This window comes from Miniopterus schreibersii (genome assembly GCF_964146895.1).
Source record: "Miniopterus schreibersii genome assembly, chromosome: 13".
NCBI lineage: Eukaryota > Metazoa > Chordata > Mammalia > Chiroptera > Miniopteridae > Miniopterus > Miniopterus schreibersii.
In genome coordinates, this window is record NC_138113.1 from 49704663 (window position 1) to 49729118 (window position 24456).

A 24456-nucleotide genomic window follows, 5' to 3' on the forward strand; every position below is an offset into this window, starting at 1 on the left:
AGTTTTGGGGATCCTCAATTTTTTTAGAGTGTAAAGTGGTCCTGAAACTAACAAGTTTGAGAACCACTGGTGTAAGAGGATAATCTTGTCCTTGAGTGACCTGCTCAAGTTTTTGGGATGAAGTGGCATGACATCTGCAACCTACTTTCAGATGGTTAAGCAAGAGGGAAATACATGTATTTATGGTGAGAGAGATGGAGTGGGTATGACAAGGTAAGAATAATACAGATTTTCATGGTTATTTTCCTTTTGACTATTTCTGTGGGATTCAAAGTTTTCAAATAAAAATGTAATCAATTTAAAGAATTTTAAAAGACATATTGCTATACTCTATCAATGTAAGGGTACCTTATAGGCCAAAGACCAAGTAAAACTGGATCCTCAGAAAGGTAAATTAAGGGCACTTGCTGAACTGAAATGTTGAGCTTCCAATTACAAGGTTTAATGGGGTGTCAACTACAGGAGACAAAGTCTAAGGCAACACTTCTGAAACTTCAGCCTGCATAAGAAGGCCTGAAGAGCTTATTAGTACACAGATTCCTGGGTCCCACCAGCAGATATTTTCCTGTGGGGCAGCAGGGCAGAAGCTGGAAATTTAGGAGTTCTAACAAGTTCCCAGGTAATGTGATGTTGGGGGTTCTCAGATCACATTGTGAGTAACACAGCACAGGGCAAAGCCTGGATACTGTTAGAGATTAAACCTTGTCCCTCAAGAAAATACACTGAGGTTCTGACCCCCAATACCTGTGAATGTCACCTTACTTGGAAATAGGGTCAATTGCAACCGCAATCAAGTTAAGATGAGGTCATTACACTGGGCCTTAATCCAGTATAAATAGTGTCCTTATGAGAAGCGGAAAAGGGACACAGACACAGGGAGAAAAGCATGTGACAACGGAAGGAGAAACAGTAAGGATGCATTTACAAGCCAAGGAAGGCCAAGGATTGCCAACGACCACCAGACACTAAGGGAGTCAAGGACGGTGTTCTCCTAGAGAAACTTCAGAGTGAGCATAGCCTTCCAACGCATTGACTCTGGACTTTTAGCCTCCAGAACTGTGAGAAATAAATTTCTGTTGTTTTAAGCTACCCTGTTTGTGGTACTTTGTTACAACAGCCCTAGGAACCTAATACAGACTCCAAAGAAGTACACCATCAGTAAAAAAGTAACCTAAGATAAGCCTGCTGCCAAGCCTGAAGGTAGGGAAAAGGGAAATGCTCATTCCTTAGCCATGACAGTAGGTGGAAAGAAAACAGTATTTCCTGAGACTTGGTACCCACTAGCCTTCCCTCACACAAGTTTGCAGTCCAAATTTACACTACCCAAGTGGTCAAATAAAAAAAATCACAAGAATTTACCTTCTAGTAGTCTAATATTGGTAGTGTCGCTAGACACCCAGCAGAAGCCAACGTAAATCTCTGGAGGAACCTACCTTTAACCCAGGTTTCCAAGATATAAGCTCACTTTCAAATAAATAAGTAAATAATTTTTAAATTGGAAAGTATACAATGTACCTTGATTGAGAGCCAACAGAAGCAAGGGACCATTGATTCAAAGAGTTCAGATACTAGAATTATCAGAGTCAGAATATGAAATAAATATTTAATATATTAAAGGGATAAAATTTAAAATATGTGGAAGGAACAGATACCACAAAATATGATTCATTTTAAAATAGAACTAAATAAAATTTCTAAAATATAATAGGAATTTAAAAATCAATGACTATTTTCAGCAGCTAATTAGATACAGCTAAGGAGACAGACATCAAAATTATGAATATAAACAGTAGAAACAGAAAGGGACTCAGAAATAAGAAATGAAAAGATATGGAAGACGGAGTAAGAACATCTAACATACATCTAATGAGAGTGTTACAAGGAGAGGAAAAAAGAAGTGTGGTGCAGAAACAATATTAAAACTATCAACAAATTTTTTAAATGATGCAATTTTACATTTATTAAACTACAGTTCAAAGCACAAATTTACACATTCTTTTTTTTTAAATATATCTTTATTGATTTCAGAGAGAGGAAAGGAGAGGGAGAGAGAGAGATAGAAACATCAATGATGAGAGAGTCATTGATCAAGCCCGCAACCCGGGCATGTGCTCTGACCGGGAATCGAACCCCAATTGCCTGGATCCTAGGTCGACGCTCAACCGCTGAGCCACACCCAGCCGGGCTTACACATTCTAAATACACTAAACAGGCCCTGACTGGGTAGCTCAGTTGGTTAGAGCATTGTCCTGATACACCAAGGTTTCAGGTTCAATACCCGGTCAGGGCACATATAAGAATCAACCAATAATGCATAAATAAGTGGAACAAGTCGATGTTTCTCTCTCTCTCTCCCTTTTCCTCTCCCTCTTTCTCTCTCTAAAAAAAAAAAAAAAAATTAAAAATTAAATAAAAATAAAAAATCAATCTATAAATCAATCAACCAATACACTAAACATATTTAATGAAGTCACACTGGTCTTCCACTGACATTTCATATATCTGAGTGAAAGACATTAACTTTATAAGACTTTTAAACACAAATCATCAGTATAAAAACTGTGTACTTGCATGTAAATGATTTAATAGGGAACCCAACAAATTTGGAAAATTACTAAAATAAATGAACTCCTAAGCTAATACTGACTCAAGGGAACAGAGGAAATATATAACCATTAAAGAAATCAAATCAGTAGTTTAAAATCTTGCCACAGAAAAAGCACCTGGCCCTGATGATTTTACTGGCAAGTTCATCTATTTTACATGCAAGAAAGAAATCTCATCTTACACAAACTATTCCAGAGAACAGGAAAAGAAGATACACTCCAACTTAGTTTATGAGACGATTATAATCTTTTTTAAAAATATGTTTTTATTGATTTCAGAGAGAGGAAGGGAGAAGGAGAGGGGGGGAGAGAGGAGAGAGAGAGAAACATCAATGATGAGAGATGCATTCATCGGCTGCCTCCTGCATGCTCCCTACTGGGGATCGAGCCCGAAACCCAGGCATGTGCCCTGACCGGGAATCAAACCATGACCTTCTGGTTCATAGGTCGACTCTCAACCACTGAGCCACCCCAACCAGACAAGACAAGCATAATCTTGATACAAAAACCAGAGAAGGACAATACAACCAATACCCCTCACAAACATAGCTTTGAAAATAACTAAATGTTAACAAATTGAATCTAGGATTGTTCCAATAATAAAAAATAAATATAACTATATGACCACATTGGGTTTCTCCAAGAAGGCAAAGTTGGCTAACTGTAAACTAATACAATTTACCACTTAATAAAGTAAAGGGAAAAAGATGTTATAATCTCAACGAATGTCTTATATAACATACCACCTCATTTATTATAAAAACTCTTAGCAAACTAGGAAGAGAAACCATGTTTATAGATTGGAACACTTGATATCTTAAGAGCATCAGTTTTCTATTGTCCATACAATCAAAACTGCCTACAGGTTTTTTGGTGAGTGTGTGCGTGTGCGGTAACACATAATTCCTAGATAACTCTAAACTTGTATCTGGAAGAGAAAAGCTCTGAGGCACTTTTGAAAGTGGGGGGAATTGCACGCCAGACATTAAGAATTTTCATAAAGCTATGGTAATTAAGACAGTGGTACCACTGCAGACAAACCGTCCAATAGAACAAAATCAAGAGCCCTCAAACAGACTCAGACATCTATGGAAACTTAATTTATGACAGGACTGAGCATTGCAAATCTAAAGAGAAAGGATAAACTCTATAAAAAATGGTGCTAGGAAAACTGGTTTTTCTTATGAAAAAATTCTGGAGTCCTACTTCACATCATTTACAAAAATATCACCTCAAGATAAATTAAGAAACTACATTGAATTGCAAAAGCTATAGAACTGCTAGGAGAAATACAGGAGAATGTCTTCATGATTTTCAGGCAGGTAAGGTTTTCCTAGGGCACAAAAAATATAAACCATAAGTGAAAAGGCTAATAAATCCATTGCATTAATATTAAGAACTTCTGTTCGTCAAAATATACCATAAAGAAAATGAAAAAATAAGCCACACACTCGGAGAAGACATTTATAACACATAAGTAACAGGATTATCATCCAGAATATTTGAAGAACTCCTACAAATCAGTAAGATAAGTACAAGAGAAAAATTGGCAAGACCTGAACAGGCTCTTCAGAGAATAGAAAACACAAACAAGCAATAAACATATGAAAAATGCTTAATCTCATTCAAATTCAGGGAAATGCAAATTAAAACTATTTTATACCCATCAGACTGGCAAAAATTCTAAACTGACAATATCAAGTGATGGTAAAGACACAGTGCAACCGAAATTATGTATTTTGCTGCAAGCAAACCATTTTTTTTTGGGGGGGGGGCTTAAAATAATGACAATATTTATTTTGCTCACAAATTTGTGTTTTGGATAGAGCTTGGTGGAGACATCACATCTCTGCTCCCATGGTGTCAGTACGAGCAGGAAAACCATTTTGGAAAACAATTTATGAAGAACAAAATGTGGTGAGGGACTTGCAAGGCCAGCTATCAAGAACTTTCAGAGTTATGATAATTAATACAATGTGGTCCTGATACAAGGTCAGACAAACTGATTACTGGAACAGACTAAAGAGCCCAGAAACAGACCCACACATCCATGGAAACTTCATTTATCTTATTTGGTCAAGTGAAAGATACATACACCCTATGCCTCAGCCATTCCATTCCTTTTAAATTTGTGAACAGGTGCACCAGGAAACACATACAAATAAGAATGTTCATTGCAGAACTCTTTAAGAGCAAAAGAGAAAAACAAAAATCTAGAAATAACCCAAATGTCCATAAACAGCGGTATATTGATACGATGTGCTATTTCTTAAACTGAGTGGTTAGGGTATTATCATGCATTATACCCTAATCATTTCTTTGTTGTCTTTTCTATTGACTTGTGTAATCTGAAAAAAATAAATACCTACCAAGAAGGACTCCTGGTGGCTAACTGGGCTCAAATTTTAAAACAGAGCCTAGTAGCCATTTCCAAATAGGGGTCTCTCCCACAAGCCAGGGTTTAGGGAGAAGCCTGCACTAAACTGCCTGCCTTCTGCAATGATCTGCCTGCCTGTACTGTGTTCCTATCTGAGCCAGCCCTTCATAAAGGAGTTCTTGGAACCCTATTTCAAATATAGGATGGAGACTTTCCCCATCCAATGGGAGCTGAGCAACTATATCACCATTAGCATATTCACCACCAACCAATCAGAGCAGCTCCATTCTGACCAACCAGAACAGTGCTTTTTTGGACCAATCAAACTGTGACGATTTGCAGTCTTCATTTGCATGCGGACAGACCAATCAGAGACCAGAGGCAGGACTCTCCCTATATACCTCAGCTCCCCTATGGCTGGGGGAGCGCACGTCACCTCTCTCCTGAAGACAGGAGTTACGATTCCCTGGCTGGAGCTGGAACACCAAAGAAGTCTCATTAAACAAAGCAGACTGGAGCAGAGCAGGGCCACCTCACCCCAGGGCTGCCTCACAGGTGTGCCATGCCACAGCTGTGCTGCTTCATAATTGTGCTGTAACACTATTGAGCTGTTGCACAGCCATGCTGTTCTCACATCCATGCTGTATCACAATTGAGTTGTTTGCTTTGAAGAAAGTTTCCTTCTTCACAGTACCCCAAATTGGGGATTCCTGTAAGCGTTGGATTGGCACCAACAACCATGAATTGACAGGCTCAATAATTAATTTTTACAAGTCAAGGAGAGTCCAAAACTGGAGACAAAATAAAATATTAGAACACTACAGTGTTCTCCCTTTTTTAAGCTGTTCTTAGATGAACTCCCCTTAGCATGGTGGCAGTAAGCCAGCAGCTGTGGGTAGGCTGAATAACGGCCCCCAAAGATATCCAAGTCATATCCCTGGAACCTATAAATGTTACTTTACTTGACAAAAAAGAACTCTGCAGATGTAATGGAGTTAAGGATTTTCAGATGGGGAGATTATCCTGAATTACCCAGGTGGGCCTTAAATGTAATCAAAAGTGTCCTTGTAAAAAAGAGATACAGGAAGCTATGAAGACAGAAGAGAAGGTAATGTGACTATGGAAGAAGAGATTGGAGTGATGCAGCCACAAGCCAAGGAATGCCAACAGGCACCAGAAGCTGGAAAATGCAAGGAATGGATTCTCCCCTGGAGCTTCCAGAAGGCATCAGTCCTGCCAGCACCTCAATTTTAGCTCTCCCCTCACCCCAAATCATTTCATATTCCAGGCTTCCAGAATTATGAAAGGCTAAATTTGTGTTGTTTTAAGTCAATAAGTTTGTGGTTATCTCTTACAACAGCAATAGTCAACTAATACAGTGGGTAAAGATGCTCAAGTTCACATCTCTTTGGCCCACATTGTTTTCACTCAGAATACCCTCTCCTCTGTCTTCTCTTTTCTTCCAGCACTGGATGCCAGTGTCCCCCAGGCAGAGAGATGTCGCAGTTTAATCTTTCCATATGTCAATGCACCACTTACCCTGCTAAAAGGGCTCTTTACAATTTCCAACCAAAACTAGAAAAGTCGTTCACACACACCCACAAAATACCCACCCAATGGAAAGAGCACTGATCAGGCAGGAAGAACCCTGGCTTCAAGTACAAGTTTCCTACTGACTGGCTACGTAACCTCATAAACTTCTCAAAGATGTAACTGAAACTCATTCATCTTTATATCCCTGGTGCCCAGTGTAGTGCCTGGCACAAAGCAAATGGTCAATAAGTGGGCAGTGAATCAATAAATGAAGCAATTGATTTTGACCAAGGATGGAAGGCCTACCCACTGAAAAAGAGAATCTTTCCAGTATCTCTTACCTCTCTTCTTCAACCACTATGAGGGAAAAGATTACAATCATGAGTTTAGAGTTGGAAGATCTTAGGGTTTGAAGCCAGGAGCTCATTGCCTCATATTAGCACCAATTACTGGAAACCTTTTCCTTCTATCAAGCCAAATATTTGTCTTCTAGTCACCCAGTGGTCCTAGTTCAACCCTCTAACCACATAAAACAAAGCTCCTCTTTCTTCCACATCCAAACACTTTCAAAAACTGGAGACTTGGCCTCAAGTCTTAGCCTAGCCAATCAGGCTAGTGACCTTGATTAAAGACCTAACCTCTCTGGTCCTGTCTTCCTTGTCTGCCAAACAACAGTCTGAGATAACTAAGATCCCTTCTAGCTTCAAGATACAGCATGAGGCCCTGGCCAGTTTTGCTCAGTGATTAGAGCATCAGGCTGCAGACCAAAGGGTCTTGGGCTCGATTCCTGGTGAAGTGCATGTACCTTGACTGCAGGTTTGATTCCCAGCCCTGGTCCAAGTGGGAGGCAACCAGTTGATGTGTCTCTCTCACATCAATGTTTCTTTTTCTTTCTCTCTCTCTACCCACCCCTCTCTTTCTCTCTCCCACATTCCATTCCATTCCGTTCCATTCCATTCCATTCCATTCTCTCTAAAAATCAATGGAGCCCCAGCTGTTTTGGCTCAGTGGTTAGAGCATCATCCCACGGACTGAAGGGTCCCGGGTTCAATTCTGGCCAAGGGCATGTACCTTGGTTGCAGGCTCGATCCCTGGCCCTGGTCAGGGCCCGTGTGGGAGGCAACCAATCGATGTCTCTCCCACATCAATGTCTCTCTCTCCTTCTCTCTCTCTGAAAAGCAATGAAAAAAATATCCTCAGGTGAGGATTAAAAGAAAAAATTAAAAATCAACGGAAAAAGTAACCTCAGGTGAGGATTAACAAAAAAACACACACAAAAAGGAAACCGATGCAGCGTGGGACCATCGCCCCCTTGGTGTTCAAGCCCTTAGGATTTTAAACTACCCATTGAGATTTTAATTTCAGTACTTTATTTTTTACTTTTAGAATTGATTTTTTTGCTCAAGGGCCCATTCCTCTGCCCACTTCACCCCAGGATCTGTCATCTTATAATTTCAATTCTTTTCTTTATCTTTTTCATTTTAAAAATACTTATGCTAAGGTCTCTAAGTGATATTTATATATTCTGTATATAAAATATTTATGTTATGTAACATTTATATATAATATATAATAATATATGCATGTTACTTAGTTTTAGGGGGTGGGGCTAATCCTGCTGCCTGTAGTGTTTGTTATCTCATGCTTATGGGGCTTGCTACCTTGTGTGTTTTATAACTCTGGACTGTGAATTCATGTTCTTTGGGGCTAATTTCATCTGATATGTATTGAGACCTTTGAGAGAGACTGGAGTAATTCCTGCCAGATGCCCCTGGAGTTAACAATGGCGCAGAACAAACTTTTATGTTAATCTCTCAGCTGAGGGTACTCAGACCATGCAGGATGTGTTCATTTAAACCCTAAACCCATATGAGAACAGATCCATGGACAGTTTCAAATCCCCAAGGGAGATTTCCTCCCATCAAGAACCCAGAGCAAGACAGACAGGCTTTCCTGCCATCTCTCCACGCTTGTGGGTCTACCCTTCTACTCAGGACACCCTTCTAGTCAGGGCAGGTAAGGAATAGCCCTTCAGGTCTCAGCTTTATGCAGACTTTCAGCTCTGATTTACTAGTTCCGTAGGCCCAAGGCCCCTCCTTTCTCCAAGGGGATTTTAAAACCAAGCTGGGCCAATCCTCCAGCTTGGTATTCTAAAGACAGCTGCAAATTATGTGCTACCCCTCCCACTGATAGCAGGGGCCTCCCTCCTCTCAAATTTCTGATAGCCTTAGTGACTTGCTTGGCCAATAGAATGCAGCATAAGTGTCTTCCTGGGGCTTCCAAGACCAGGTCATAAAAAGTCTTGCAGTTTCTACTGATGCTTCTTGGACACTCACTCTTGAAGAAATTTGACTATCCTGAGGCCTCCAAGCTAGAGAATTCACGTGGGAAGACCATGTGGAGAAGACCTGGGACACATAAAAAGAAACAGATGCCCAGCCTGCCACTGCCATTTTCCCCATCCTCGTTGAGACCCAGACATCACAGAGCAGAGATGAGCTTAGTGTGCTGTGTCCTGTCCAAATCCCTGACCCACAGTGCCAGGGGTGATAACAAAATGGCTGTGTTTTAGCTAGAATTCAGGGTAGTCTGTAAGGCAGCTGCTACAGCACTGGTTTGCACCCTTGCAAAATGATTCCATCTCTCTTTTGTCTCCTGGCAAATTGTCTTATACTTAAAAGCTCAACTATGCATTTTAAGGGGTTCGCTGTTACATTTTACCTGAAAATTTGAGAAGTTTTAAAGTTCAGTTTTATTGTGGGAGGGCTTTAAGACTATATTGTCAGCCTTAGCTGGCTTTGTTCGGTGGTTAGAACATCAGCCCGTGGACTGGAGGGTCCTAGGTTCAATATCAGTCAAGGGCACAAACCTCGGTTGGAGGCTCAATCCCTGGCTCCAGTCGGGGGTGCGTGTGGGAGGCAGCCAATTGATGTCTCTCTCTCACACTGATGTTTCTCTCTCTCTCCCTTCCATGTTCTATAAAAAGCAATGGAAAAAATATCCTGCGGTAGGGATTAAAAAAAAAAAAAAAAAAAAGACTATATTGTCAGTATAGAGATCAAATCTTTCATTTTACGGATGAAAAAATTGAGGCTTAGAGAGTTAGGGTATTTGCCATGATCACAAATCAAGGTTCTACAAACCCAGTATTTAAAAAGAATCTTCTAAGCCTAAAGGGAATACTAAGTCATCATTCATTCTACAAATTTTTTAAACACCTACTATGAACTTAGAACTGCTCTAAGCACTGAGAAAACAGCTGTGAACAGGATCAAGTCTCAAAAGTCACGGAGCTCAAACCCTCACGGAGAGAGACCATAAACAAGTATGCAAATGAACTAAAAGCTTAGTTTCAGGGAATGATGGGGGATAGAGTGGTGGGTGTGGCATATTTTGGAGGAAGTGGCCAGAAAGGCCTCTCCTGAAAAGGTGACATGTGAGCAGAGAGACCCACATGGAAAGAGGAAAAGGGCCATGACTACCTGGGGGGGGGGGGGGGGGGGTCCAGGCAAAGAAAACAGTGAGTTGGTCCTCCCCTAGGAACAATGAGGGTGATGTTGCTGAGGGAGGGAGGGGAGAGCAATATAAAGTGAGGTCAGGGAGGGGGCAGGGGCCAGACCTTGCTCAATCTTGAGGATGGTAAGGAGTCTGAATTTTACTCTTAGTGTGACACAAGGTCTCTGGACAGTTTTAAAATAGCAGGTGAAAGGTATGATCTATCCTACATTTTAAACAAATCACTGGAGGGACAGGAGTAGGAGCAGGGGAACAATTAGGAGGGTTTTGAAATGGTCCCGGAGAGCAGTAATGTGGGTCTGGAACAGGGTGGTGTCAGTGGAGGTGGGAGTCAGTTGGATGGAGGAAGATTTTGAAGGTATTGCTTAGCGGACTTGCTGGTAAGACTGAATTCCACAGCTCACGGGGCCTGGCCTGAAGAGCATATAGGTCCTGCTGAATCCTGAGTCTTCCTCAGGATGGACATATGGGGACCAGTGGTTCTCAGCCTCACATTCTCATAAGTAAAGTCCTTTCATGATTCTGTAAATGCACCCTGAGTCCCCAGCATCAGTTGTTTCACCGCGCCTCTTTCTCTAGGTGGGTTGTATCCCACTCTCAGTAGCATGACCCTCTCAGCTCAATATTCTGTCTGACAAGCGTTACTTTGATAGTCTAAACCCCAACTGAGGTCAAACTACATTTTAAAAGATCACAATCAGGCAGCCCATCTGTGAAAGGCTCTTGGTTGGACATTGGGTTGGGGGAGTCCAATTATGCCACTCAGAACTTACAAAAATAAAAAGTCAGGGTTGGAACTTCTCAGAGAGAGAGGCTCATCAGCCATTGATGGGAACCTTAGGCAAGTCCATAGCTTTTCATTTCACAGGGGCAATAATGGCACCTGACTCAGTACTTCTCATACTTCACAGGGATCTTTCACTAGGTCACAGGTGGGGCCTGGGACTCTGCGTCCCTGACTAGCTCCTGGTGATGCCAGCGTTGCTGGTACACAGACTACAATTTGAATAGCAAGGTCCTGACTCATTTGTGACCCAACACGTACTCACTGGGCGCCTACTACACCTGAAGGGCTGTGAGGGAGACAAATAAACAGACATGGTCCTTAAGACAGGAAAAATGCACAAACCACCTCATCACGAGGTACAAACTGACTGTGCCACTCAGAAGACCCAGCAGACAGAAATCATTCTTCAGTTAGGGGGCCCAAGGGAGGCTTCACGGAGACAGATGAGACCAACACATAGAATATAATGAAAATCATAGGGCATCTTCACGGGCTTAGCCATGGAACTGCATCCGTTCTTTACAACTGCTCGCCCGGCCGGGCGTGGCTCAGAGGTTGAGCGACGACATAGGATCCAGGCAATCGAGGTTCGATTCCCGGTCAGGGCACATGCCCGGGTTGCCGGCTTGAGCAATGACTCTCTCATCATTGATGTTTCTATCTCTCTCTCTCCCTTTCCTTTCCTCTCTCTGAAATCAATAAAGATATATTTAAAAAAAAAATTTACAACTGCTCATTTCTTCTCAAGATTAAAACCTCCTTTTTAAACTCTCAAACAGAATAAAGAAAAGGGGTCAAAGGGGAGTGAGAGATTTTTCTAATGTAAAAAGGTAAAGGAGTTTGTTAGGACTCTCCCAGTGGTAAGAGGGGGGAAAAAATCCCATTTTACACCAACTTTAGCCAAAAAAAAAAAAAAGACATTTAGATGTTTGCAAGGCTGGCTAGGACTCATTCATTCACCATATATGGTGGTCACTGGGGCTGTTCACAAATGTTTAGTAAAACTGCATTATCTACCCACTTAAATCCAGGCTTGCTCATTATGATTTTCTTTGCCAATGAAATGTGAGCAGAAATGACATGTGTCACTTCTAGTTAGAGTATTTAAGAGACAGTGCATGAGTCCCATTTTTCTTTCCCTGCCCCAAGGAATCCTGCTGCCTTGTGTGGCAATGAGAGCACCCTAAGAGGGCCTAAGATAAAGGGGACTCCGTCAGCCTGGGATTCCAGTGATTGCAATGAGCAGTGTGTCTCTGCCAACCCACAGTGAATGGGCAGGTAAAGCAAGAAATAAACCTTTGCTGTCTTCAGCCACTGGGATCTGGGAGTTGTTACTGCAGCATAACCTAGTCCATCCTCACCACTATACCACATATTTAATAATCCAAGCTCTACTCAAGGATTTCCTTCTAGAACATGGGACAGCTCAAGGCATCAAAGGAGAAGTGGCAGGAGCTGGGGCCTGAGTAACTAGAATCAAGACTTACGCCGGCTTCCTTCTCTCTCTGCCTGCGTCTCATCTCTGTTTATCTCTGCTCTGTCATACTCAACCCTTTTGTCTACAGGCCTTCTCCATGTGCCAGGGTGTTTAGCCACCAGCAGCCCCACTGTCACATCTTCCCAGCTCTGGGTTCTGTAGGCAAAGCTATCCTCTCCAACATCAAATCACGAAACCCTAGGGAAAGGTCTAGTGACTCAGTCTGGGCCGCGTGTCTACCTCCAGACCAATCTCTGTGCCCAGAGAAATGTGTAGCTAGGCCTGGGTCACATGCCCACTCCTTTGGCTGAGTGGCAGGAGGGAGGATGGGGTATGTTACCAGAAGGAAATGGGAAACTCGTTCTGAAGCTCAAAGTACCATCTGCAGACCCATACAAGTTGGTAAGAAAGATGTTAATGCATTACTACACAAGAGAAAGCCAAGGAAGAATTTAACTGAGCTGAGACTGGTGAAAGACAAAGGAAAAAGGGGGGATGTGGTACATGCATGACTGTCCGAAAAGAGGCAGACTAGAGACCCTAGGCTGGACAGCTCCCTACGCTGGCATCAAGGAGGCACGACCTGCCAGGTGACGAACAAGACCTGGTGGGGGCGAATGTGAGGAGGAGATGCTAACTCAGGGAAAGGATGCTGCTCTCTGTTCACCAATTTAGGGAAGTGCGCAGAACTCTGACAGAAGTACAGATCTTCTCTGATTGGAGCAGGTTAAGCCTGGGAGAGCAAATACTGAACCAACACGTGTGCACCCATGGCAATCTTGCCTACACAAATCGCTCGGGGGACTCCTCTACAGAGCCCAACCCAGCTTCCTACCATCCTCAGGACCGTGTCCCAGCAGCCTCCTCTCAATCATGAGATGAAACTCACTTGTCATCCCTGGTCTAGGTACACACACATGCATGAAGGCCTACACCAGACTACCTGTCAAGATTCCTTCAGATGCCCTTATTGTGTGCCAGATATTTGGTCCTTTATCTATATTTCCTTTTTCTCTATAATCTCAGGAAAGCCCCTGGGTATGACTGAAAAAAACCTAAAGAGGAAACAATGTGCTTCTGTGTGAAGACAGATGAGATGTGCAAGTTCAGAACAAGCTATATATCTGTCTTCCATTCCGTCAGGGCCTTCCCATGGCCCAGGAGTGAAAAAACATCCTCCCAGACCAAATGCAAACCCCCTTACCTCTTGTTGGTTCTCAGAAAAATTCCCACAGACACCAAGAATCCTGGTAACCGGATGCACATGTGTGTGGCTCATCCTTGGCAGTGAAATCCCAAAGGTGCCACATACAGCGACTACTGCGTGGCCAAGTCTTCACTTGCCCCAGCCTCTTGAACCCCCTTAGAAAACACACAAGCACAACACGTGTACACAGCAAAGTGACAGCCTCACCAGGTGGCCACAGAGGGCCTGCCATCCTTCTCTTGTTCTTCCCAGGGCTCTTCCTCCCTTCAAATGATACACACCCCAAAGAAGCTAGTCCTCATTCCAGCAGGAAGGGGGGCACTGAGCCAGGAACGACCAGGTGAGACCCTCACTTGTCAGCTAACCTTCAAATAAGACACAGCAGGAAGAAGTATGCAAAGGCTACTTCCCAGCAGGTAGGCGAGATTCCTAAGCACAGAGAGGGCAGGGAAATCCAAGCTGGTATTTTTCATTTCCTTAAGGATACTCCTCCTGCTTACAAACAAAAACAATGCACTGGGGCCAGCAGGAGCACTGCTCTTAAAACTAATAGTCTTGCCCGGCCGGGGGTGGCTCTGCGGTTGAGCGTTGACCTAGGATCCAGGCGATCGGGGTTCGATTCCCGGTCAGGGCACATGCCCAGGTTGCGGGCTCGATCAATGACTCTCATCATTAATGTTTCTATCTCTCTCTCTCCCTCTCCTTTCCTCTCTCTGAAATCAATAAAGATATATGTTTTTAAAAACACAAAACTAATAGTCTTAATAAGACCTCCCAGGTAATGCTGGCCAACACTCTGGTCTCACACACAGGGAGCTGGGCCCCAGGGCGGGTTGGCCTTAGGACTGTGATGTTGAGTCAGACCAGCGCTAAGGACAGAACCCAACTATGCTTCCAGCCTAACATCTTTCCTCTCAGAAATCAACTCAAACATTTACCCAGCTCCTACCCCGTACCACACCACATGCCAGGAAATAACTCCTCAACCACCCCAAACCCTCCATTAACAGGATCATTTTTCTACATTCCATTCTTCAAAAGCAGGCCCCAAGAAAAGGCAAGCTTATGTTTAAGAAGTTATGGTCTTTTCTTTTCTTTCCCACTTGTTTTGCAATAGTTGGGGAACATCTTGAGGACAACCCACATTCCTTCCAGTCTCCTCTACTTGTACATTGCTGATCCGGGGCACACAGACTTCATGCTCCAACCTTAGTCCCAGCCCTTAGCCAGATCTTCATCCACCAAACTAAGATTCTTTTAAATATTAGACTGTACTTTCTAAAAACTAACATTTTTTTAAAGATGTCAATGTGGAAATAAGGTTTTTTTCTGCACAGCTATCAGTTATTTAGAAAATCTGTTGAAGTAGGACTCTCTTTTCCCCCAGGTAGTGAACTGGAGTTTTTGTCTACTAACCCCAGCAGTGGTGGGATGCTCTGATCTAGCATTCTGGGCCTTGGCCAAAATTCTGTCCAGAGACAATGAGGCAACACCTGCTCCTTGGAATAACTGCTTTAAAACAGAGCATTCTCCCAAGACGGCACAGGGCAACCTCTGCGTGCCCCACCAGTGCACATGAACATACTCTTCCCAGTTGAAATTCATTCCTGCCTCGGTCTTGGATTGTTTGTATTTTGTGTGTGCATGTGTGTGTATGTAAGGATTTTTTCCCCCATTGATTTTTAGAGAGAGTGGAAGGGGTGGGGTGGGGTTGAGGGGAAAGAGAGAGACAGCAATGTGAGAGAAACACATTGACTGGTTGCCTCCCGCAAGTGCCCCGATCAGGACCAAGGATCGAACCTGCAACCTAGGTACATACCCCTGACCAGGAATTGGACCGAGACCCTACGGCGTGCAGGCCAATGCTCTACCACTTAGCCATACTGGCCAGGGTAACAAAGTATTTTAAAGAAGGCAAGCAGCCCAGTCCTAAACGAGCTTCCATGTTCCATGCAGATATCAACCAGGTTCTAACAAGGCTAACCTTGCCAGTGCACTATCTCTTCCTTAATTCTTCCTAGGCTGAGCCAAGGGCATTATGAGGAAGACAGCTGGCAAGAAAGCAGCATCTTATACTGGTCTTCGCTCCAAGATCTTTGCCCAGTGGGCACAAGCCTGTCCTGATGCTTGCTGACTTCCATCTCCTGAGGATAACACTGGCTGACTCCTCTGCTAATCCCAGGACCTCTGATTTCCTTCAACACAATCAACCTTCACCGAGTGCACTCAGGTGCTAGGTGCTTCAAAAAAGAGCCTTGTAAGGGGGCGAAGGGATGAGAGGGAAATGAGCAACAATCACTGACCTAAAAACACTCACAGCCAATGACGACACAGACACCCACAACACCAAATGGCTGTCCCTGGATGCCATCTAGTCTTGAGGCCTCTGGTTAGAAGGATGACACTCCTCTCCATCCTCAGAACACAGTGCTAGGTCTTCCTTAAATGTTCTTTGATGGAGCAGAGGCTTATAAAACCGTGAAAAAGTTGCTTACAGAAAATGGGACTTGTGAACAAAAATCACAGGACTCCATACCAGAGGTCTTGGGAGCTTGAAAGAGATCAATTTAGGGCTACTGTCAAGGCCAGGCAGAAGTGGAGAGGGTACCAGACCAAAACTTCAGAGCCTGTTCTTTACCAGCTGGACCAAAACTTCAGAGCCTGTTCTTTACCAGCTCACCTCGTGTCCTTGGGCAAGGCACATTCCCTCTGCAGTTTTACAGAAAGGGGATGGCAGGAGTAGGAAGTTTTATTAGTAGTAAAACCATATATTCTGCAAATTCTATTTTATCTAGAAGCCCAATATATAAAAGGGGAGTTGCTTATGGTGACTCAGGGCTGGGGAGCCCAGAGCAGGGTGGCCCTCAGGGAAGCCAGTTTGAAAACCACTGGGGTAGATTAAGTCTAAGAGCCTCTTCCGGAACTCTTACACCCTCTCAGGTACCGGACAGAAGAAGAAATCATCATTGATTTACTGTTCTTCCTGGTGCTTGGCAATTTATATATATATTGTGTCATTGAAATATCTGCGCAGAAACATGAAGTGAACTAGCCTGTGAACTAGGATCTCTTGTGAACTGTGATTTGTTGGCACGAAGCAGAACTGGGATTTGAACCAAGGGTTTTGTGACTCTTAAAGCAGTATCCCTACGCCTTGCTAAGAGGAATATGGAATTTAGGCTGAGTCCATAATTTCCATCAATCATAAATATAAACGTGCATATGGGAAAAACATCTTGGAGAATATACCTCTCAAAATCATCATTAGCTATCTTTGTGTTATTTCCTAATTTTCCTATTATGAACAGGTATTATTTACAAGAAACAGCTACTGCTTATTAAAGTCTTTTGTTCTTGTTAATCCTCAGTGAAGATATTTTTTTCCATTGATTTTTAGAGAGAGTGGAAGGGAGGGGGAAAGAGAGAGAGAAAGAGCAAGAAACATCAATGTGAAAGATAATGGATCAGTTGCCTCCCGATGAACCTGCAACCCAGGTATGTGCCCTTCACTGGGAATCGAACCCAAAACCCTTCTGCACATGTGCCAATGCTCTAACCAGGGAGCAACAGCAGCCAGGGCTATAGCGGTTTTATTATTTATTTATTTATTTATTTTTTGGTTGTCAAATGAACTTTAATAGAAACATTCTCCTTTGTAGTTCTTAACTAGCTGGGCATTCCACTGCACCACTGTTGACGTCATCTATGATGTCATGAGGGTGGCGGCCATCAACATTGCAGCCCACAGACTGGGCAGTCCCTAGGATCTCTTTAATGGTTCCAGAGAGTTCTCTAGCTAAAGATCGGTGCCGCATCTGTTGGGCAATGTTGACAATCTCATCAAATATGATATTTCCACTGCTTAACGTTCTTTTGCTTCTTCCTATCTCTTGGCAGTTCTTTGAGGGCTTTGATGGTCAGGGCAGAGGCAGAAGGCACTACCTCAATCTGGGCCTTTCTGTTCTGAATGGTCAGTTTCACTGTAATCCTCAGACCCTTCCAATCACTGGTTGCTTTGGCGATGTCATCAACCTTTTTTGGAGACAGGCCCAGGGGGCTGATCTTGGGGGCCAGGGCAGACGTGGCACCCACTTCCCCGCTGGTGCACCTTAGGTACACGACTTTGATCTCATTGGGGTCGAGCTTTCCACGGCATGGTGGAGGTGGCTGGTGTCGGATGAACCCGGATTCGGGACGACCGAAGAAAGTTGCACCTGAGCCTCCTCCGAGCCGAAAGCTGAAAACTATAGTGGTTTTAATAATTTCCCACTGATGCTTCCATGTTGGGTTTCTATGGATTGGGGGGACGGTGGGGATAACAATCCGAATCCCACAAACTCTCACTTGAGAGGGCCCTAGGCTGACTTGAGGGGCAGTTCTCAGTCATTTAAGTTCTCTGAAACTCTACCTCTGGGAAGTGTGGCTGTTTTAGCAAGTAAAAGCAAGTCCCTGAGACTCCTCCCAAATATATACCTTCCTCTCCACCCTCTCAACTGCCTTGTATAGTTGGGGTGTGTGTGAATAAAATAGAAAATGGTCACATGGACCCCAGATCAGAGGCTCACACTCCCCAGCCAATAGTATCTATAGAAAGCGAGCCCTCCAGCCAGGCTGACTTAAAACTCTCCCACCCACCTGAGCCCCTCCCAGAAGCCACTGGCAAATATGAACATCACAGCACTACTTTAGGAGAGAAAATACCACCCTGAAGGCAAGACAGGCTTTGGTGAGCCATGAGGTGGGGCAAGGCGTGCCGGCTTCTTCCCTGTATTATTCATGCCAGTTCTGCCCGCAGAAATCCCTTAAATATTTAACATGCCACCTCGAGGTACAGCACAAACCCCCGGCATCGGCGACAGCTGTGGGGAGGCCTGCATGGAATGAAAGACCTGGGGCTGAGAGGCACACTCTGGCTTTGGTAGGAAAGCCCAGAACGGTGGCCAGGGGACAATGCTGAGGAAGACTTCCGAAGGCTGCCCCTGACTGCTTCTTTGAAAACCAGTCAAGAGCTGCAGGAAACGGGAGATGTTTCAAAAGGTAGGGAGCGATGATGCCTGATCAAGGGGAGTCCAGAGCCCTCTTGCCAGACAAAGAAAAAGCCTGGGGGACACCTCCCCCCACACACCCATTTCAGCAGGGGCTCCACCGAGCAGGTGTCAAAACCTGTCCCCATCAGGCGAGAATGGTTAAGGAAAGAGGAGACCTGGAACAGCCATGTCCGTCCCCAAAGGGGAGTAAATCCACCAGGGAAGGAGCTCTTTAAATGTCTACTCAGCTCTGGGGCTTGACAGAGAAAAACGGCCCCCAAGCCCACACCCAGTGACTTCACACAGGCCTCACCCCAGATGACTCTGGGCTCTCCTGCAAGGCCCGAGAGGTGCCGTCGCCACCGCCCAGGTGCCTGTCACTTGGAAATTTCCCGTAAATTCCTGGAGATGCCTGCCCGGCCCCCCTCCCCCCAACCCCCGCCAAAGGACGCGCGCGGACGCGGGGACCTGCCTTTGCCGCTGTCAATTTCAGAAACCTAAAAAGGAGTGTTTTCAACCCCATTGCGAGCCCCGCCTCCATCTCTCCACCCTGCTCCGCGCTGACCCCTCCAGGCAGCGCCCCAGGCTCGTCTGGGCTCTGCCTGTCATTTTTCGCCCGACAAAAGCCCGGCGGCCGGCGGGGCGCGGCGCCCGGCGACCCCCGCCAGCATTTCTCCCAAAGGAGACCGACGCGCGCACCGCGGCGCGCCCAGGCGGGGCGCCTGCAGACCCCACCGACCGCGGGAACAAAGCGGCAGGGGCGCCCCAGCCCCCACCCCGCCCCCGGCCCCGCCGCCCCGGCCCCGCAGGGCAGGAGCCGCGCGTCCTGCGCCGCCCGCTCGCCGGCGACCTCGGCAGCTACTGTACCTGCTAAAATTAGCGGGCCCCGGGTATTAATAGCCGCAGCGCCGGGGGCGGACGCAGCCCGGGGCCGGGGGCGGAGAAGCAGGGGAAGGAAGGGACGCGGGGAAGGAGGCCACTTACACCACCAGCCTGGAGATGATCCATGACACCATGGCGGGCGGCGGGCGGCGCGCGGCGGGCGGCGGGGCGGCGGCGGGGCGGCTGCGGCTGCGGCTGCGGCGCTCCGGGCACGTCCGTTCGCGCACGGCCGCCGCCGCCAGACTGAGCGCGCCCGCCGCGCACACGGGCGCTCGCGCGTCGGCGCAGCCGCGGCGCGCGGCGGCGGCCCCAGCCCCCGGGGCTCGGGGGACCCGCGGCGATTGGGTGGCGAGCCGGTCGGGCACCCGCTTGACCCGCCCCGCCCCGCCGGCCCCCGCCCGCCGTCTGCCGCTGATTCGGGGCAGTTCTCTCCGCGCGCCCGGGGGCACCCGCCGCTCGGGTGCAACCCAGAGGTGGCCCAGGTGGCAGGGCAGCGACCCGGGTGTCGCCCCCTCCTCGGGGCTGTGGCGTGGGGAAACTGAGGCGTGGACCTGGACCTTGGGAATCTGTCTGCCTGGCAGTCACGCCTAAGTCAGGTACAGCGCTGGCCTCATGCGGGACTTCCCTGGATGCAGACCTGACCCCTCCAGTCTGTCCCTCACAGGACATCAGCTGCGTGCGGGACGAGCCTGGGCGTGTATCTCCCCTAATGAAAATTCTGGAGCCCCTGCATGATCTAGCCTCTGCCTCCAAACGCACTGACACCACCGTGCCCCGGGCATCCCTGGGGCTCTTCTTACCTCGGGCGTTTTGAACTTACCTGCGTGCTGTGCCCTCTTCCCTGTTCATACCGTATGTGCTCCGTGCATCGCCTTTTTCAAGGCTCGGGTGAAAGGTCCTTCCCAGGGAAGGCCTCCCGCAGGGGCTGCTCCAGCATTGGGTGGAGCAGTTGGCCCAGAGGTGCAGCCTGGCCCGGAGGGAGCGACAGCTGCCGTTGCATAGCACCCGTGTCCTGCTGAGCCACGTTGGACCCTCAGGCAAAAGGGGAAAGAGGCATCCTATATACTTTTTTTTTTTTTTTTACTATTAAAGAAATACATCGTGCATTTATTTATCTTGATTACTGCATTTTATGCCACTCCCTTAAATTTTGCCCCTGAGGCAAGTGCCTCACTGTCCTCACCCTAGTCCTGGCCCTTATCACATGAGTCCTCGAACATTATTCCCTTAGGCTTGGAAGACCTTTGTCCCCTGCTCCTCAACTCTGCTGCTGCCTTCCTCCCCTCCCTCTGTGGTGGTCTCTAGGAGCCCTGTTCTCCTCGCTGATGCCCAAGTCATGTGTAATTCAGTACCGGCTGTGAGAGGCACAGGAGAGAGCCAGCAGGGGCACGGAGACCTCAAACTTTGGCAAAAAGGGGCTGGAAGTGTACCACTAGAAGGGGACTGCAAATAAGACATCCTCTATGACAAGGGGGTCTCCAAAGAACCCATAAAAAATTTAAAAAAAAAAAAAAATATATATATATACAGTTTTTTTGTTTTGTTAATCTCTCACCTGAGGATATTTTTTCCATTGCTTTTTCAAGAGAGTGGAAGGGAGAGAGAGAGAGAAACATCGATGTACACATCAATTGGTTGCCTCCTGCACGGGCCCCCCATCAAGGTTGGGGATCAAGCTTGCAATGGAGATACATGCCCTTGGCCAGAATTGAACCTGGGACCCTTCAGTCCGCAGGCGGACGTTCCAGCCACTGAGCCAAACCAGCTAGGGCTATAATTCCTTTCTTTCTCTTTCTTTCTTTCTTTCTTTCTTTCTTTCTTTCTTTCTTTCTTTCTTTCTTTCTTTCTTTCTTTCTTTCATTATTATGTTTTTAATTTATCTTTATTGTTGAAAGTATTACAGGTGTTCCATTTTTCCCCCCCCTTGACCCCCTCCACCCCACTTCCTCCCCCTCCCCAGGCCTTCACCCCATTATTGTCTGTGTCCATGGGTTATGCACATATGCATATAAAGTCTTTGGTTAATCTCTTCCTACCCCCCACCCCCCTTCCCTCTTCCCTCTGAGATAGGACAGTCTGTTGCATGAGTCACTGTCCCTGGGTCTAATCTGTCAGTTTCTTTTGTTCATTAGCTGCTTCTTAAAGAAGACCCTTCAACATTTTATGTAATACTGGTTTGGTGGTGATGAACTCCTTTAGCTTTTTCTTGCATCCATATGACGGTCAGCTGATTTCTCAACGGAAACTTTGTAGGCCAGAAGGGAGTGGCAAGAAATAGTCAAAGTGATGAAAAACAAGGACCTACAACCAAGATTACTTTACCCAGCAAAGCCATCATTTAGAATTGAAGGTCAGATAGAGAGCTTCACAGATGTAGTATCTTTTTAAAATTCCGTCTTGACCCAGTTTTGAGCCCTGGCTAGAGGCAGGTCGGTTCCTCTTCTTAGGCATCCAATTAAGTCTACTCCCACAACCACCTCTCTTATCAGGCTTTCAACTCCTGGCCATTACACACCTGCCCTAATCACTCCAGGGCCAGGTACCGGACAACCAGGGACAGCCCCTATGCCCTAGAGCCCATTGAAATTATTCAGACTAGCCAGTCAGACAGCTTGTCCTTCCTTGCCCTTTTCTTCCTGCAGAAACTACAGCTACCCTCTCTCCCTCTGCCTTGTAACCCAGCCCAGTGTTTACCCTGAGTGGCCCTGCATGGCATGTGATGTTCTGTCCAGGGAACTGTGAGTGTAACAAAACTGTAAAACTGGTTTCTTTCTCTTGATCGGTGTCCAGCCTCATCATACCTTACCCAGGGAAATATGGTTAAAACAGTTTTGGAGAGTGGAATATTGTGATTCAAAGAGATCCTCTTAGTGGAAAAACAGAGGAGAAGCTCTATACGTGCTGTTTCTCTCCTGGAACATGTTCCTTCTTCCTGTAAATGGAATTCTCAGGTTTGACTATTACACAGAACTGGACATTTTAATTCATGAAATGAGACTATTCATGGGATTAAAACACCTGGAGGTCTTTCTGTTATCTGAAGAGAAACGGAAAACTAGTGGGACCAACCCCAGAAGTCACTCGAGGTTGGGGGAAAATGTGTTCCACAGAGCAAGCGTCAACGGACAGAGTTGGGGAAAGAACACAGAGAGAAGAAACTTGCTTCTTTATTTCACTTTATCTCTTTCAGTGTAACTGTTACACATATTATATCTCTCCATTCTATACCCCCTCCGGTTTGTCCTTGACCCTGGAAAACATGAGGCCAGGAAATTGATACAGCCTTCTAGACAATGAGATTCTTCCAGCTCTATTAGTTGGTTCACTTTAAGTTCTTTTTCACGTGAACTGTTGTTTGTAGTGGATGCTTACTATCTGTTTGTGCCTGTACCCTCCCCCCTTCCTTCCAGAAAGTCCTCTCCGTTTTGTATTGGGGAATGATTCTTCCCGAACACCAGTCTTAAAAATTGTCATTGTGTCACATGTTCTTACTACCTTGATGGGTTCCTCAGTAATCACTGGATGTAAGCTGAGCCAAAGTTTTCCCCTAGGATTTTTGAAGTTGAGAATAGGGAAAAGAGACTTCCACTTTCACCCATGAAGCACTAACTGCCCTGGGAATTCCCCCCATTGTAAACTAGAAAAACAAACAAACAAACAAAATACATCCGGCAACTGTTTCCAAGCGTTAGACAACAGGCAGCAGGGATTGTGATAACTATGAAAAGGGAAACGGATGATGTGAGTCCTACAGTTACCCCAGATTGCTGTCTCAAAGCGGTTTCCAGGTGTCACTGCAGGAGGCAAACCCAAACAGAGTCCAGCAATCTCACAGAGTTCAGGACAAAGAGATCAGAGTTCAGGAAAACTGAAGCAGCTAGAATTTGTAGAGCAGAGTATCAGAGAGGAGGGCCTAGAGAGAGCTCCAGAGAGCCAAAGAGGGAGCCCCTCAAGTCTTTAGCTGGATACTGTTCAGATCACACATGGAAATCCTAGGAGGCCAGGGAGAGAGCCACAGAGTACACCAAACATTTCTTGGAGCTCACACAGGGCTGGGGATATTTTGTTTTCACACCAGCCAAAATGGAGAGATCTCTTAAAATATGAAGCATTAGATAGAGTCCTCAAAAGTGGACTTAGTATTGGGGGAAAATTAGGTCTAGATTAAAAACTGGTCTGGGCCTGCCTTAACACAGCTTAAGAGCAAGACTCAAAAGGATCGAGTTTATCCCAAGTAATTTAACTGTGCTCCAGAAAGAAAAAAAACAACCAAAACAGTTCAACACTATTTAATGAAAAACAACAAAATCCAATTTTAATAAGGTAAAATTCACAATGTCCAACATGCAAACAAAAATTATCAGGCATGAAAAGAACATGACTCATAAGCAGGGGGGGGGAAATCAATCAATAGAAACAGACCAAGAAATGACAGAAATACTGGAGTTAGTAAACAAAGACCTTAAAATATATATTTGAATAGACATTTCACCAAAGAAAATATACATGCAAAAAGAGACATGAAAATATGCTCAACATTATTAGGGAAATACAACTTGAAATCACAATGAGATAGCATTACACACCTATAAGAATGGCTAAAATTTAAAAGATTGGCCATACTCAGTTCTGACAAGGATGTGGGGCAACTAGAACTCTCATATGCTGCTGGAGGGAATATAAAATGGCACAACAGTTTTGGAAAAGTGGTTTGGCAGTTTCTTTTTAAAGTTAAACCTATATATATACATGACTTAGAAATTCCACTTTTTAGATATTCAGCTAAGAGAAATAAACACACATATCCATATAAAGACCTGTTCATAATAGCTTTATTGATAAATGCATAAAACTGGGGGGGGAAAGTTCATCAACTGGTGAATGGATAAATAAATTGTGATACATCAGTGCCCCCTCATCCTGGGTTTTGTTTTCAATGGCTTCAGCTACCTGTAGTCAACCTCGGTCCAAAAATATTAAATGAAAAATTCCAGAAATAAATAATTCATAGTTTTAAATTATGTACCATCCTGAGTAGCATAAT

At 45.3% G+C, this 24456-nt stretch overlaps 1 protein-coding gene and 1 pseudogene across 6 annotated transcripts in view; both read right to left on the reverse strand.

The window, feature by feature from the left end:
• REEP1 (receptor accessory protein 1) overlaps positions 1-19687 on the reverse strand; it is a 92609-nt gene extending 72922 nt beyond the window's left edge. For 2 of the 5 annotated variants that reach the window (XM_081157210.1, XM_081157208.1), the window contains exon 1: positions 19515-19581. In XM_081157210.1, coding sequence (XP_081013336.1) covers positions 19515-19546 — 32 coding nt within the window. In that variant the 5' untranslated portion in view covers positions 19547-19581. Of the gene's footprint in view, positions 1-19514 lie in introns of all 5 variants that reach the window. The other 3 variants (XM_081157209.1, XM_081157207.1, XM_081157206.1) reach the window with 3 other exon arrangements.
• Positions 17118-18176, reverse strand: LOC308565989 (large ribosomal subunit protein uL11 pseudogene; annotated as a pseudogene). Its single transcript has 2 exons — positions 18139-18176; positions 17118-17794 (listed from the first exon to the last, which is right to left on the reverse strand). The product of its transcript is annotated as a large ribosomal subunit protein uL11 pseudogene (transcript).
• Positions 19688-24456: the final 4769 nt, after the last annotated feature.